This window comes from Drosophila albomicans, chromosome 3 (genome assembly GCF_009650485.2).
Source record: "Drosophila albomicans strain 15112-1751.03 chromosome 3, ASM965048v2, whole genome shotgun sequence".
NCBI classification, from domain to species: Eukaryota; Metazoa; Arthropoda; class Insecta; order Diptera; family Drosophilidae; genus Drosophila; species Drosophila albomicans.
This window is the reverse complement of record NC_047629.2, coordinates 34,790,255-34,806,718: the sequence shown is the minus strand read 5'-3', so window position 1 is coordinate 34,806,718 and position 16,464 is coordinate 34,790,255. Positions and strand designations below refer to the sequence as shown.

Below are 16,464 nucleotides of genomic sequence, written 5' to 3'. Positions count from 1 at the left end.
GAAATAAGATGTATAAGACTGCTGTAGATTGGCCAGCTTGCTCTGACAGACACGGTTGCCATTCCAAAAAAATTTTTTGTACCAAAAATTTGAAAAAATTTACCAATTTTAGCAAAAATGTACCACAAATTTGTTCACGAAAAATTTTTTGTATTTCACAAATTGTGATTCACAATATATAACTGTTTACGTAGTGATGGACCTTACATTGGCGCATACATATTTTCTCAATTGACACAATACATCGCAAATTGACTGTATGCGATATTTTCCAGTGTTAGTCGTGGTTCAATTTCTAACTGATACAAAATTTGTATCTGGTGGAACAGAGCCATTTGTTAAAATAATATGTGTGAACATAAAATGTTATGAAAAATTTAAATTCTAGACCAGGCATATTGAAAATGTACCAAAATGAAAAAAAGTGATCCAATGTACCAACGCATAAAAAATGTACCAGTTTTGGTACATTTGTACCAAAAGTGGCAACCGTGCTGACAGACACAGCTTAAGCAAGCAGTTCCACAGCAACAAGTCTGCTTGCATTTCTGTACTGCTTGGCAACCAAATGGACTGTGGGTAAAAATACATAATATTTAAATTTTGTTTGTTCCTTTTATTTATTAATATACTAAGCATCTTATATAATATATGTGATTAACAATAAGTCAATATTCAATTATTCGACTAATTGATTAAAGTACAAGCGAAAACCTGTCCCAGCGAAATTGGGCGATTTCTTGGCGACAATTCTGATGCTATCGCTCTGCATCTTGAAACTATCAATAACTGTTGGGCCACAGAACAAATGTCGAAGAGTTTCGGTGTCATCATCAAGTTTTTCATAAAACTTGATATTATCTAGATCACAATTGGTGTTTGGACCCATATCGAAAGCTATGGAAAATTAAATAATGTATTATTAGACTTTGTAATAAAAATAAAAAATATATCCATAGCTTACATCTGAAATTAAATTGGAGTGTAACGCCCGCTGGAATCGAAATGCGCCAGGTGCACTCTGAATAGTCGCGACTGTCATAAGGAGGATTTGCAAACTGGCCTTCCAGACTAGTTAGGTGCCCTCCACAACCAGTCGGCAGAGTATTTACATTGGAATGATAATACATTCTTAAAAATCGGACAGTGGATGTGTCAATGCGTATCCAATTTGAAGTACTTAAAATGGACATAGGCATCGAATCAAAATTATTTGTAGCATTTAAAAGAGTGCGATTTGCGACCACATCTGTAATCTATATTAAGGCATATACTATGAATATGCAAATAAATAAAGATAATTAGGTTTCACTTACTAGAAAATTACCAAAATCTGTGAACTGCACAAAATCTAATTCCAGAGCTACGAGGAATCCTATTGGTACTCGAATTTCATTACTGCAATTCAGACTTTCAGATCGTTCTATTGAATTATAATCTAAAATACCATCCAGAGCGGTTAATGTACGATTACAATCTGAAAATTGAAAAAGTTAAAAAACATGAATTATATTGCTAGGCTGCATTTAATATATGAAATAAATTCTGAATCCAAAACCAAAACCTTTGAAAGGCTCAAAATTTACTTAGACCCTAAATCATAATTTGTTGATCATAGTAATCTGATTTTTACTAACTTTTTTTTGGTCTTATTGTCAAATTTAATTCATAGCTTGAGTCGCTGCCAGACCTGCGGAAGATTACATTGAAACTTCTGATGTAAGGGAGATCCCAAGTGGTATTGCTGAATTTTCCGCAATAATATCTGTTAAACTTGTTGAGGGAAACAGGATTTAGTAACAAAGCACAGGCTTTCTTAGCCAATAGGTCTTACGTAATCGGCCTTGATAAACACATAGTCGACGCATTTTCGGGTCAGTGGAGAAATATCCGCCAATTGCACGTCATGCGCATCGATCTGAATGTCAGAAACAGTGGTGATATGCCAATTACAGTCAACATTGCCCTGGAAGGTGCTGGAGACATTTTTGGAACTCAAGCGCAGATTGATGGACTGCAAAAAAGAGTTTATTATTAAAGCCCCAATGAAGCAGTTCAAATCTACTCACCTCTTTGTCTAAAGTATAGTCCAGCTGGCCACATACAGTCGCTTCCATTTCTAGGAGCAGTTCAAAGCTGATGTTCTTTGAAGGCGCAATGGCGCTTAGCTTGATTAGCACTTCGTTGTAGGAACTGTAGAGTTTGGAGCCATTACCTAAATGGGCGAAATAGCTACCCAGACTGGCACTGTTGCCATCGAAGCCATCCAAGATCTCAAGTGAGCTGCATTTAGGACAAGCTAGCTCATTCAGTTGGAGCTGCTTCAGCCATACGGAAACACGATTACCGAGCGGCACACTAACGCGGAAATAACAATGCAATTCATCGCCAGCAGTGCTGGCATTCAGCTGATAGGATCGTACCAGATCCAACCGAGTGTTGCCCTCGCTAAGCGCGAGACGTTCGTTGCAATTGGGCGTAAAGTGCACGCTGGCCACAAAGCCTCGTCCACTTTCATCCATATAGCGGGGTAAAGTGGCCACAATCAATGCCTCATTGCTGTCGACCATGACGGATGGACTGGTCAAGTTACCACACAATTTACTGATCAGCTGCTCCTTGCTGTGACTGCTGCCACGATAGATGCTCAGATCGTCATACTGACAACGGTTCTCAAGCTCAAAGTACTTGAAGCGAAGAAAGATTGCATGCTGTGGCGGCGCCAGCACATGCCACTCACATTCCTGGCGAGACTTGTAGGTGGTGCCCAAGTCGGACAGAAGCGGACGTAGTGTGAATGGAGCAGTGTAATTTCCACCACAGCCAACCAGCTGATACTGCAACTCGAAGGGATGAGTGAGGGACGAGATTGTCTTAAAAACAAGACGCAGGCGTTCATATCCGTTCACCTCAAAACTGGGACACATGGTCTGGTTAATGGTCTGCTCCTTCCCCTCCACAATTCGATATGCATCGAAGTAGGAATAACGACAGGACCCCCGCAGCCAAGCTCGATCACTCTTGGGTTTGACGATGACCACCAGTTGGTGCTTGGTGTCCGTGACGAACTCATAATTGCAGCTTACTGACTTTTTGTAGATGCTTCGATGAAAATGGCCACCGTTTACCGTTTGCAGCTCACTGCTCGCCTGGAGCTTCATATCACAGGTTGTGGAGACGTTAAAGGTGAAGCCATCAGCTGTGATGTTGCCATTGGTGCGAAAGATTAGACGTAGACGATTCGACTGTGTATTCAGAGGCGCTGGCAACTCTCGTCCACAGAGTGTAGCTATCGTTTGCCAGAGATCCGCTCTATAGTCGAGCACCTCGAGCCGATCATTACTGCAGTTGGGCGCCATCTCAATGAAGAACCGATCACGGAACTCCAAACGCAGCGTCAAATCCGATGGCGCCTTATACTCCCAAAAAAGCTCAATGTTGTTTTTGTAGTCTGATGGGCCAACGGTCACCAGAGGTATTGGCCTGTCTCCAACCAACATTAAATTTCCGACTCCCAAACTCCAATCTTTTAGATTGGTGGCAATCAGCTGGAACTCACTGCTACCCGCTTGATACTGAGTGGCATGATAACGCATCACGTAGCCGATTCTCAATGGAACCATGCTTTTGCTGACCAAGATCGTGTCGCGACAGAATCTAGTCAGTTCATCGCCTCCTAATCTAGCCGAAATGCTCACATATTCATTCTCACAGCGATCAGCGAAGCTAAAACTACTGGCATTGACTTGCAAGCGATAAAGATAAGCATTATTTAGCGTCCAAACACATTCGAGGACGCCAAAGTGTTCCCTCAACAGTGGGAGCTGCATTGTGGTACCCTCCATCAAGCTAATGTCTCCGCCACATGCATAACGTCTATAAGTGGCCCGGAAATTAAACCCAGTTACCGGCTCATTTTGAATGATCTCAACGCGCCCCGTCGTCGTTGCCATCGAGAAAATTGCATTGCCAGGAGGCAATACTTTTAACGTTTTTAGAACCTCATCGTAGAACCTGACCAAGCCACCAGGCTTCGTTCTGGAGTACGTGACATTGAAGCTGATTGTTACCTGCGGCTCCGCTAAGAAGTGCATGTGGCAGTAATAGCGGGGCAATTGCATCATCTCCGCGTTGGACAGCGTGCCAACAGCTTGTTTGCCAATGTCCGGCGGACAAGAGGAAGCTTCCAACGAAGTGAAGCGCGCAAGGACCGGCTTCTGTGGCATAGAAGGCCTGAGCAAAACCCTGACGTACATAAGGTTATCGGTGGATTCAATAACTCCGCTGCCATTGTAAGCATCAAAATTAAAGCTGACTATTTTGGACAAGAATGACATGTCATTGTAGGCATTAACGTCCAATCCCGGTCTGTAGAATGAGAAATAATTGTGGGTAAAGAAAATAATATATTATGAAATCCTATCAAAAGCTCTGCATTTATCGTTTGGCTGAGTTGTATGAATACTAGTATATACGTATATAACTATAGGTTCTATAGTCGCTAGGATCTAAAAGTTTATACGAGTGTACAGACAGACAGGCGGACATAGCTAAATCGTTTAACATGTCATCTACCTTTTACATAATTTTGTATACAAAATAAGTAAGAAAGCTACAGTCGAGTGTGCTCGACTGTGAGATACCCGCTACCCATTTTGAATAAAAGGAAAATATTGCGGTATTATTCTCAAGATATACCAAAAATACTACAAAACAAGTAAGAAAGTTACAGTCGAGTGTGCTCGACTGTGAGATACCCGCTACCCATTTTTAATAAAGGCAAAATATTGCGGTATCATTTTCAAAATATACCGAAAATACTAAAAAAAATACTAAAAATATGGGCAAATCCCACGTGTCGCACGCTACATTCGCACGATTTTAGCTAATGAAAATCAATTTTTTGGGGGGTTTTTTAAAGATTTACCGTAAACTTTTGTTATGTGTTTAGAGTGAATTGAGAGTACTTTCGGAGGGTATAAGATTCAATTTCACTGGAGTCACTGTTTTGAAAATAATTAATAAAATTGTGACGTGTCGCACGCTACACCAAGTGGAAGTTAGTTTCAAAATTTTCATTTTAAACGCAATTTTTAGCGAATTCTGCAAAATAAACCCTATGAAAGTTAATATCCTAAAGAAAGTTAAGAATATTAGAAGACAAAATCCGATCGTTTGGTCTTGATAATGTTTATAGATTTTTAGCAAAGCCATAAACCCATTGTGTCGCACGCTACGTGTCGCACGCTACACTTTTTCCGCTGACATTAACATAAGACAAAAATCTTTTAATTTGAACTAAACATTATTTATTATATTCATAAATGTGCTTCACAATTATTTCAACGTGATTTACTTTAGATTTGTGTGTGAGCTCAAGCAGAGGCAAAAAATTGTGTAGAATAAAATAGGGATTTGAAGGTGCGCGCAGAGCACGAATTCAAGTAAAATTATGAAAATATAAATAAAATTGGGTTTGATACAAATTTGTGCATTTATAATGATCGAAATTTCTTTTTTGCTTTAAATTCTTAAGATGCCATATCTACTTTAATGTTCCATATAAAGAAAAATTAGAAAATGTGAAATTTAAAAATTGGTCGCTGGTGGACTGTTTCTGGGATTTGCCCATATACCAAATGGTATGTTTGGTATATCGATATAGTACACCATTCAAAATATACCTTAGACGGAACAATGTGCCAGGTTGTCGGCCAAAGCAACTAAGACACCTAGTAAGTAGGCGTTTTTGCCCATACAAAAGTATTTCTTTAATAGCTTCCACAATTCAGGAATCATAACTACTACAGTAATTATTGTATATACCAAAATTCGCAACTCTAGCTTTTAAATTAGGCTTGTTATTCGATTTTTTTTTATTTGCGGGGGCGGAAGTGGGCGTGTCAAAAATTTGAAACAAACTTGATCTGAGTGCAAACATAACAAATGCTGTCGGAAAAAAATTATAGGTCTATCTCTTATGGTCTCTGAGATCTAGGTATTGATACGGACGGACGGACAGACGGACATGGCTATATCGTCTCGGCTGTTGACGCTGATCAAGAATATATATACTTCATAGGGTCGGAGATGCCTCCTTCTACCTGTTACATACATTTCCTGTCGGCACAAAGTTATAATACCCTTCTACCCTATGGGTAGCGGGTATAAAAATACTAACAATATACCAATTGGTATATACATACCAAATGGTAAATTTGGTATATAGATATAGTTCCACATTCAAAATATAGCATAGGCAACTAAGACCCCTAGTAAGTAGACATTTTTGCCCATACAAAAGTATTTCTTTAATAATTTCGACAATCTGATCGCAACCAAATTTTCTGGAATTACAACTACTATAGTTATGTAATCTATACCAAAATTTCGCTCTAGCTTCAAAATTACGCTTTTTGTTGATTTGCGGTGACGGAAGTGGGCGTGGCAAAAATTTGAAACAAACTTGATCCGCGTGCAAACATAACAAATGCTGTCGAAAAAAAAAAAATTATAGTTCTATCTCTTATAGTCTCTGAGATCTAGGTGTTCATACGGACAGACGGACAGACGGACATGGCTAGATCGTCTCGGCTGTTGATGCCGATTAAGAATATATATTCTTTATAGGGTCGGAGATGCCTCCTTCTACATGTTACATACATTTCCTGCCGGCACAAAGTTATAATACCCTTCTGCCCTATGGGTAGCGGGTATAAAAAGGGAGCATCTCTCTCCCGAGACGATGTATATTGCTATGGCCGCTGTCCCTCCGTACAAACTTGGTGCCCGCACTCGTGCATGTCAAACGCAAATAAAGTTTGTTTTAGATATTTACATTGGTCAGTTGAATCAAACTTACATTCGTGATATTCGTGTGTTGGGTTTTGGCAAATCGGAACGCAGCTCGTCAAGGTTAAGAAACTCGAAGCGAACGCGTTGACCCTTTGGCACCGTAATACGCCACTTGCAGAATCGTTGAAACTTTTTAGGAATCAAATTCCGTGATAGTTTCAGCTCACCAGAAACCGCATTGACAGCCTGATCGCAGGCGCCATCAACTTTGTTGTACTGTAATCTAAATCCTCGGTAGGTATTTAACTTGGGATTCTTTGTCACGAATCGCACAGCAAGTTCATTTGTTGAAAAAGGAATAGAATAGGGCAGTTCCGTGAGATTCCCATAAAGTATTAACAAGACACGTCGTTCATCTACCATATCCAAGAACTCAAGGCGATCCAAATCATTTGCATTTGCTGCCACATCATAGGGCACATTCAAATCGGTAATGTTGACAACGATATGTGTATCCGACCGGGTTTTGACGGTATACTCGCATTCAGCCGGCTTGGGATAGCCACCCAGTAATGGATAATTTACGGAACTGATCACCCCACTTGGAGAAGTGTGCTCGCCACCGCACTGGCTTACCGAAACATTCAGCGAGAAACCCGCATGGGGTTCATTGAGCTCCGACTGGTAATGTACCAGCAGCATATTTCCAGAGCTTCTTGTTGTCGCTGGTTTGTGGCATGTTCGGAGTAGACGACGTGAGAGCATTGTTGAACCATCGTAGAGCTCGGCAAACTCCTTGTCGCAATTCTGTACACTTAAGTCGAAGGTATTTACGAAAGTGGCTGAAACGGTTTCGCCCAACGGTGCCACTATCAACCACGTGCAGTCCGAGTATGCTGGAGGATAATCCGGATACTTGGGAGTGCTAAGCACGTAGCTGGGCGAGAGATGGGTTAGTCGAATTTCAGATTGACAATCATTGTACTCTCGATATGTTAGTGTCCAGTTGTTCTGCACGTGCCTAGTTCCCATGCGGTTATTCCATTTTTCGAACATCAAATATTTAATGGTAGCATGTGGCCCACTCGTCCGATATGACTTCGTATTAAAATTCAATTGGTTACAGAACTTGCCGTGCGGCAACATCGGTGCTCCGGTGTCGACACCATCATAGATGAGTCCATAGTGCGTGCAAGTGTTGTTGACAGCCTCTGAATGATACTCGATGCTTATGTCGACGACACTGCCGGGTCGTACATTGATGTGATACTCACAGACGCTACTATCTTGCATATTTTGATCCCACCACCTTTCCTTCTTAGGAATCGTGATGGTGCCCACCTTACCAGTCATATTGCCACCACAATTGGTTTCGACACCTGCTCTAAAGCCGGTACCATTCATAGATACGTCAGAGACGAACTTGATTTTTAGATACGGTGTGCCTTCGACACGTTTTAAGAGCGAAGGCCAGCGAGTTGCGCTCATATTGCAGACATGCAACTGCTCCTGCCAATCCACCATATTGCTTGAGGTCTGAATGCTCAGATAGTCCAGCGCACACTTGTCCGATACCTCCAGACTGGCATCATAAAGTTTTGCAACGACATGGCGATCATCGTCCTGTGCCTTGAACACCCACTCGCAGTTCAACCTCGGTCGATAACCATGTGGATACCCTGGTGACTTCACATGAATCGTGGCCTCGCGTCCCACCAAGTGGCTCATGCCACAGCCTTCGGTTAGCGTTACATTTCCGGTCAGCTGATCAGTTCTCTGAATGTGCCAATTCAACAGAAAGGCGTCGAAATCTGCATTTACAGTTTTCAGATAGATGATATTGCTACTCGAGGTGAACTGCCAGGGCGAGTTCTGTATTGGGATGCGCAATCCGGTGTCATCAAAACCATCAAACAGCTAAAAGCATCAAAATATATAGTCACAAATTAATTTCTTTTAAATAAAGCGAACATCACAAATTTAATTAAAACTACCGGACTAAAGAAGCGCATTGCTCTCTTAAGCTACTCTTGTTGTTAGTAGTCAACTAATTAAATAATCTTTTCTATTAGGTAAAGTTATGCCGAAGGTTATTTCCACTACAATCGATACAATGATATTTGCAAGTAGTAATGAATTAGAAAATTATAAATTATAAAAGCAGATTAACTAAATAATAACACATAAAATTAAGCAAATTGTAATATATATGAAGTAGAATGCTGTAGTGCCACCAAGATCAATTCTCGCAACACGCACAGCTTACCTGCAGTCCAGTGTTGTACTCCTTAAAGTCAATCACGATAATCGAGTCAAGTTCTGCAAAGATGCGCCAAATGTAAGGCTGCTCATCGCCACGTACCGCAAGCGTTGGTGGCGATTCGATCTTACCACTTGTGATATTTGAAAATTCATTGACGTGAGCTGAATTAAATAATGATTTAATGAGGGAACAAATAAAATTGTTATGTAAACGTACCATAATTCCAGCGTAACTTGAATCCTTTGCCAGTGCTGCCAGACTGACTTCGGAATTTCACCCAGACGTCCGAGCTAACAGTCAGGGGCTCCACAGGCAGCACATTGTCACAGTATAGACCCAGTAAGGAGCCCGTCTTACCAGCACGTACTTCCAGGAAATCGAAATTGCAGTGTTCGGACTTGAAAATGTCCATTGCCTCGAATCTTAGTTCAATGGCATTGCCAGGACGGAGATTCGTTTGCCATTCGCATTCCACATTTGAGGGATAGCTGTCCGGGATAGTTGGGAGAATTAAGTGTGCCGCGAGCGGACTTAATTGTACCTCCACAGGAATTATCGAGGGTGCTATATTGAGCTGCTAGCACAATGCCCACTGCTTCAATGCGTGCCACGTTAGTGGGGATAACCAAACTACTCGGATGCTCTTTGCATAGATTATAATAAAGCACATCATCCTCATCGTTGTATATCCATAATCCGGTCGTGCAATTGCCGCCTTGTGATGTGCATGGACACTCCAGTTGATTAATATTAAGTGTAATTCTAGTTCCATTTTCTGACTGAATTTCCCAAATGCAATTTGTATCAAGTCGAGAGTTTAGATAACCCTCGTGGTCAATTCTCTTACCGCCGCATCCTCGTTGAAACCGCATCGCAAACTTACCCCATGCACCTTTTTTGGCTTTAAATGTCACATGAACAGTGCCCTCCATTGTTAGGGGCTCTGAAGGTTCGTTGCCACTGTATTGAATACTGAAATTTGCCGGCTTAATTAAATCTCCTTTCTTTAAATGCTTAGAGCCATAAATTGTCAGACTAGACAACTCGGAATTCGTCGTAAAATTGAAAACATCGAAGCTGAATTGAATAGTATAGGGATGTTCGACCTGTTGAAAAAGTATAGGCATTAATGGTTACCGATTCACGGCCACTTCACTTAATATATTTTTGACTTAATGGTCTTAATGCCATCGCAATCCATTTACTTTAAATTTAATTTAGAACCAGAAAACCCAAAGAAACTGTTGCTACTTTAAGCTCTTTGAACAACCACCATTAAGTTCTTTAACAGCCACATATTTTAAGATTCAGTTGTGGCCGTGTGAACAGGTGTGCATATATAATATATATTACAATAATTCTGTTAACTTCGCTAAGAATTGTTATTCTACAGACTCACCTCTACGACCCATACGCACTCGATATCCTTATCATAAACATCCAAGCCTTGCTGGTAATAGCTGGGAGATGCAATAAGTCCGCTGCTCGCACTAATGGTGCCTCCACACCTGGCTGGCACTTGAGTGTACGTGGCTTTCATGTATTTGCGAGTACGTTGCGTGCTGCTACGGAATCGGATATGCAGCTCATTTGCTGGGGAGGAGAATTTTTGAGCAGTGAACTCCACTTGGCAACTGCGCAGCATGACATCAGATGCATTGCTGCCAGACCAAACGGTCAGCGTATCCTGACTGCAATCGTGTTGCGGTGTCTCAATGTGCAACTCCTCAATGGAGAGTTCGATTTGATAGCCTTCGGAAACAAGGATGTGCCACTGGCAATCCTCATCGACACTGAATGGAGCATTCGGTGTCTCAATCTTGCCACTGGCAGCGCGCAACTCTTCGCCGCAGCCCACACGCTTGAATTCGGCATGGAAACCCTGTGATCCGATCGATGTATCACTATTGAATTGCAGCACCAGTCGATTACCCACACTAGTGACGACATCTTGAGTGGCGGTGCATAAACGTCGCTCGCTCACGAGCTGAGTGTTCCGATAGTCGCGAAGCAGCACGTAGTCAAAAGCACAATCGGGATCAACGGCTTCGAAGCTCATGTGGGAGATAGCCAACTGCACATGACTCTTGGCCTCTCCAGCTCGTATGTCCCACTCGCATTTGGTATTGGTGTCATATTTATCGGGGAAATTTGGTGTCTCAATGGCGCCACTCAGCTGCTCCAAGCGCACAATACAATTGGTAGTGTAGTCCAGTAGAAAATGCATGCCTTCAGGTGATTCGTCATTCACATTATAGCGCACCAACACTTGATTTCCTCTGGATCGCAATGCCAATTTCTCTCCTACAATGCTGCAGTTCAGTGGCAGTTTGGGACTACCAACAGTGGGTCCATCGTATAAGGACAAGAGACCATTGCACAGATCGTCACGGCTCTGAAGCTGCAGATCCACCGTTGATCCAGCAGACACACTGATCTGCCAATCGCAGGCCAGAGCACCTCGATTGCCCGACATGCTGTGTGGCGAGTGTATAGAACCTGACGATGACGTCAGCTTGCCACCGCATCCAACGGTTGTGATCTGCCAGTTGAAATGGAAGCCACTTTCCTCCATTAGTGCATCAGAGTGAAAGTGTATATATAGGGCATTTGCATAGGAAGGCAGTCGCGGTGGAATATCAAAACCACAGTAGCGTCCTATCAACGGTGCTTCCGAGTGGTCGCCATTTCTGGTGTGTCGATCAAAGAAAGAAAAATAATAAAGATTGTTAGAGAATGATTGGTAGAGGAAAGCTGCAAAAAAAGGAAACATATTATATCTTGATAAACTTATTTTTCTTAAAAAAAAAAAGTAGTTAAGAATTTGACGATTTTAACAATTGTGTTGTTGGTAGGAAGCTATAAATCTTTACAAGTAATGTCAGTTAAAGCACCTGATCTCCACATAGTCATCAGTGCAGCGATCCGAAGTACTTTCCGTTGTAAAATTGTGAACAATAAGCTCAAGGCGTTCTCCGAACGGCACCCTAATGATCCAAGTGCAATTCTCAGATGAACCATAATTATCTGGCCAATTGGGACTCTTAATGGTACCGTAACGTGCTGAATAAGTGCCACCACACACTGGAAAATCATAGTTATAAGATTAGTAAAGTTAGATTAGAAAACACGTAGGTTAACTTACTAGTATTTGCTGGCTGATAATCGATTATCACTCGCGAAAATGTTTCTTTACCATATACTTTTATAGTCAGAAGATTCGAGTCGATCTCTTCATTCATTTCAAATCGCCTGTCTCCGCCGTCGTAATTTCTAAGTAGTTTTCCCTGCCCCACAGTGCTGTTATCAAAAATCTGTAGTTTTCCTTTTCTTATAGGGTTATACATATCAACATGCAGAAGTTTTCTGCCTGGAACTTCAATAGTCCATTCGCAATCAGAATTCTGAACAAAACGTCTGTATGAAGCCTGCGGAGAAGTAAAGACGCCTCCACATTCCGCCAAGAATGATTCGAATTGGAATCGTAGACCTCGAGCATGCTGAGGATTGCTAGCTCCGCGAAAGTACAGTTTCATCCGGTTATTTTTGGAGACCAGAACATGATTGGTCAGATTCCTTGAGAAACGCTGTTTATCGCTTGCATTGCGAGAAAAATAAACCTACAAAAGAAAATGAAATTAGGAAATATTTTCCTATATTCCAACATCACTCACATCCAAATAGTTTGGTTGAACTCCAACATTTACAGATGCGTCGTCATCCTGCTGAGCAGTAGAGATTCTTTCTTCCCCACTAATCGATAGATCGATTATAGTTAGTCGAATCTTATATTGTGCAGGAATATTTATATTGTATACGCAGTCTAGGTCCTCCAAGTATCCATTCGGATAGTTGGGAGTCGAAAAGTCTCCTGAATTTGATATTATATTGTCGCCGCACTCTAAAAAAACGAGATGGTTTATAGCCTTTCCATATACATATAAACTATATAACATATGGTAGATAGTACAGCGGGCATGGGAAATTCTTTAAGTGGTTAGCTTTCCATAATTAATTTTGAAGTTATATACATACCTCGACTGTATCGTACTTTAAAATTCCTTGGCAACTCCAAGCCTGCCAGCTGATACTGATAACGCAGTAGAATCAGATTTCTGCTAGATAATAAAAGCTGCTGATTTGCTTGTGTCATGTTGCAGAAACGTCCTATCAGAGGCTGATCAACGCTGGATCCGTCAAAGATCTCAACGCTCTGCAGCTGGCAACCGGGAGAGCCCATGAAATCGAGTTCCTCGAAAATGAGCTGGATTCTGGTGTCCTTAGGCTGTTGGACAAGAAACAAACAAATAGGAGCATTCATGTGGCCAATTATTAGACCACTCGCTTCAGTAAAGATGCCACCGCAATTGGGATGCCCAGCAATCACCTCGTAATGCACTTGGAACGAGCTGTCCATGCGCACCAAATCTGTGTGGAAATGCAAGCTTAAGAGATTCACTGAGCTGTAAAGAGGCGCTGGCTCAGCCGATTGACAGGCCCGATATAGCTGTCGATTCGTTTCATATATGTTTAGATAATCTCCTTCACTGCATTTGCTCGACTGCGGCGTTCGACTCTCAGAAGGACCTAGTGTAATCTCATAAAAGTGCAGCAGGAAACGTGTGCCAAAGGGCGCCGACAATTTCCAGCGACAGTCGATGCCGCGTTGCGCCTTGCCCGGATAACCGGGAGAGCGCAGCACACCCGTCTGACCCATTTCCAGGTCGAGTTCCGCGCCACATGTCATGGGCATTGAGCTCCATGTTAGATTAAACCCATGTCCCTGCGTGGCATTGTTCGAGAGAAACCAGAGGAACAATTGCGGCTGTGTGGTTATCACAGTGCCATTGCCGAGCGGCAACTGCTGGCCACAGAAGCGTCCAATAAGTCGGGCGGTCAAAGATGTGCCATCGTGCAACTGCAGAAAGTCGGCAGTACAATCGGTGCTGTTCTCCAGATCAAAGAAGGTAAAGGTCACATTCAAGATCATTCCACGTCGAGTGGCAATGATGAAGGGACACCGCTCATTCGGTTCATATGCCAACTGAGTGCTGCCCTCGCTGGGTGGAAAGCGTACGCTGCCAGTCTCATTGCGCAACGAGATGCCGCAGAAGCTGCGTAGATGAGAGCAGCTACTGCCTGAGTAGCCGGCTTGGCAAACACACATGAACTCATTTCGTGGCAGTAGGCGGCAGGTGCCGCCATTGTGGCAAGGATTCGGATGGCAAGCATCCGACTCCGTGCATAGGGCACCCTTGTAGCCCGGCTGGCAAATGCAGCTGGTGCCACGGCCATTCAGTACACAGGTGCCATTATTCTGGCAGGGATGATTGTCGCAGGGCTTGCGATCAGAATCTTCGGTGCAGCCATCGGCGCCATAGCCATGACCATAGTAACCGATTCGACAGCTGCAAACCACCGTCTCCGAGATGTATTCGCATTTGGCGTGATCGTTGCAAATCTGTTCGCCGTCGCAGGAATTGGACTTGGTCGGCGAGCAGCTTCTCCCATCACCCGTCCAGCCAATGGGACAGCGGCCACAGCGAAATGAGCCCTCGGTGTTGATGCAGCTGACCGTCGGACGCTGACTGCAGCCACCATTGTTGCCGTCTCGACACTCATCGATATCCCGACAGTACTTACCATCCCCAGTGTAGCCTGGCGGACAGGCGGCACAACGAAAGCTGCCCGGCAAATTTATGCACTCATCGTGGCAGGGATTTATCTCAGGTGCACACTCGTCCACATCCCGTGTGCAGGGACTGGCGCTTGCCTGAGTCACATTCGCATCTGCCCACGTCCAGCCCTGATCACAGATGCACACATAGCCAGCTGCATTGCTGGCGGACAGGCAGGTGCCATGACTGCCGCACAGCTCCGCTGACTGATTGCTCAGGCAGGCGTTGTGATGCAGTCGACAATGAACTCCCGAGTAGCCAGTGCGGCACACACAGCTGTGGAATGGTAAAGACTAAAATAGAATCACTGATTGGAGAGTGTACCCACCGATAGCTGCCAGGAGTATTGATGCACTGGGCATCGTTCATGCAGACATCCAAATCTGTGCTAGCCAAGTCGAAACACTCGTTCACATCATCTTCGCAAGTGGCGCCCTAAAAGGAAATTGTGAACAATAATCGGAAATATATGTTGGAACGAGGAGGAGAAGAACTCTGCTCATTGCTGTTGAAAGATCAAAATTTCGAATGATTCATGTTATAAAAATTAAAATTCGAGTCTCAAAGAGCCTCAAGCATAAATTATTAATTGATGGGAAACTCAATATTAAATTTATTAGTACTAATATGTTTAATAAATTTAAATAGCGTATTAATATACAAAATTGGTAAAAATAATTTATTTATTTGTGCGAACGACATCGAATTAGAAATATTAGTAATATTTTTAATTATTATGATATTTATTGCGATTCTTGTTATGCTAGTTTCAAATATTCAATATTCATAAATTGACACTTTATTTAATTCAAATTTAAAAATCGGACGAACTAATCAGCTTGTTTGTATAACTGAGATAAGCACTAGTGTACGCCCCACAATAGTAAAGGTCTCCGCCCACTTGGAAGAACCGCGTACTTACTTGCCAGTTCTTGGGACAAATGCACTGGAAGGACTTATAGGCGTCATGACAGGTGCCTCCATTCTTGCAAGGATTAGAGGCACACTCGTTGACGCGCAGATTGGATTCCAGCGTTGTTAAGGTGTTTCCCACGACCTGGACACGTTGCAGAGTCCGTCGGAGCACGCGCTGACTGAGTCCACTACGTCGAGTGCCATTGTGCATGTTACTCAGCCAACGCGCAAGTCGATTGAGGTCGCGTTGAACACCACGAAACTCCTCCTTGAGTGCATCCAAGGACAAGGGCTCTCGCTGTGCTGCTGTTGATTGTGCGGTGGCTGCACGTCGGCGTCGCTGCAACAAGGCAACAATATCCACTTCGTTGAGCAGCAATGAGGCAGCATCTCCCATTAGACGCAAAGTGATGTTTCGATCCTGGGCTGCTTCAATAAGCAGTGTGCCATCGTCAACGGCCCGAAGCCACGGTTGATCACGATTAGAACTTGCCTCTGTCGGTGGCAACTCTATTAACAGGATCACGACACAAGACAGAAAAATCCAAATAAAACAGTTCCTTTTACACATTATTCACAAGTTTTCATTTTCACTACCGCACTTAGGATAAATTAGAAATGACACTTCACGAGTTAGGGTTGGTTATTCGTCGTTGACCGCGCGGAAACTGAAACCGCAAGTAAAGATCGCGTTCATTTTATAGGCAACGTAAAGGGGCGTATTGGATGAGGCTTATTTGAGGAATTATGCCATTATCAATTAATAGGATTTCAAAACAAATACATTACATAGCCATTTACTCGGGTTTCGAT

The 16,464-nt window shown here is 42.8% G+C and overlaps 1 protein-coding gene across 1 annotated transcript; it reads right to left on the bottom strand.

The window, feature by feature from the left end:
• Positions 1-595: 595 nt before the first annotated feature.
• LOC117568958 (cubilin homolog) lies at positions 596-16,298 on the bottom strand. The gene is given in 17 exon segments (XM_034249917.2): positions 596-897; positions 965-1,256; positions 1,317-1,477; positions 1,638-1,773; positions 1,835-2,014; positions 2,070-4,368; positions 6,863-8,712; positions 9,062-9,219; positions 9,275-9,554; positions 9,556-10,164; positions 10,458-11,748; positions 11,953-12,142; positions 12,204-12,678; positions 12,733-12,959; positions 13,094-15,012; positions 15,065-15,171; positions 15,659-16,298. Coding segments are annotated over 17 exon segments (10,956 nt in total). The 5' UTR covers positions 16,223-16,298; the 3' UTR covers positions 596-679.
• Positions 16,299-16,464: the final 166 nt, after the last annotated feature.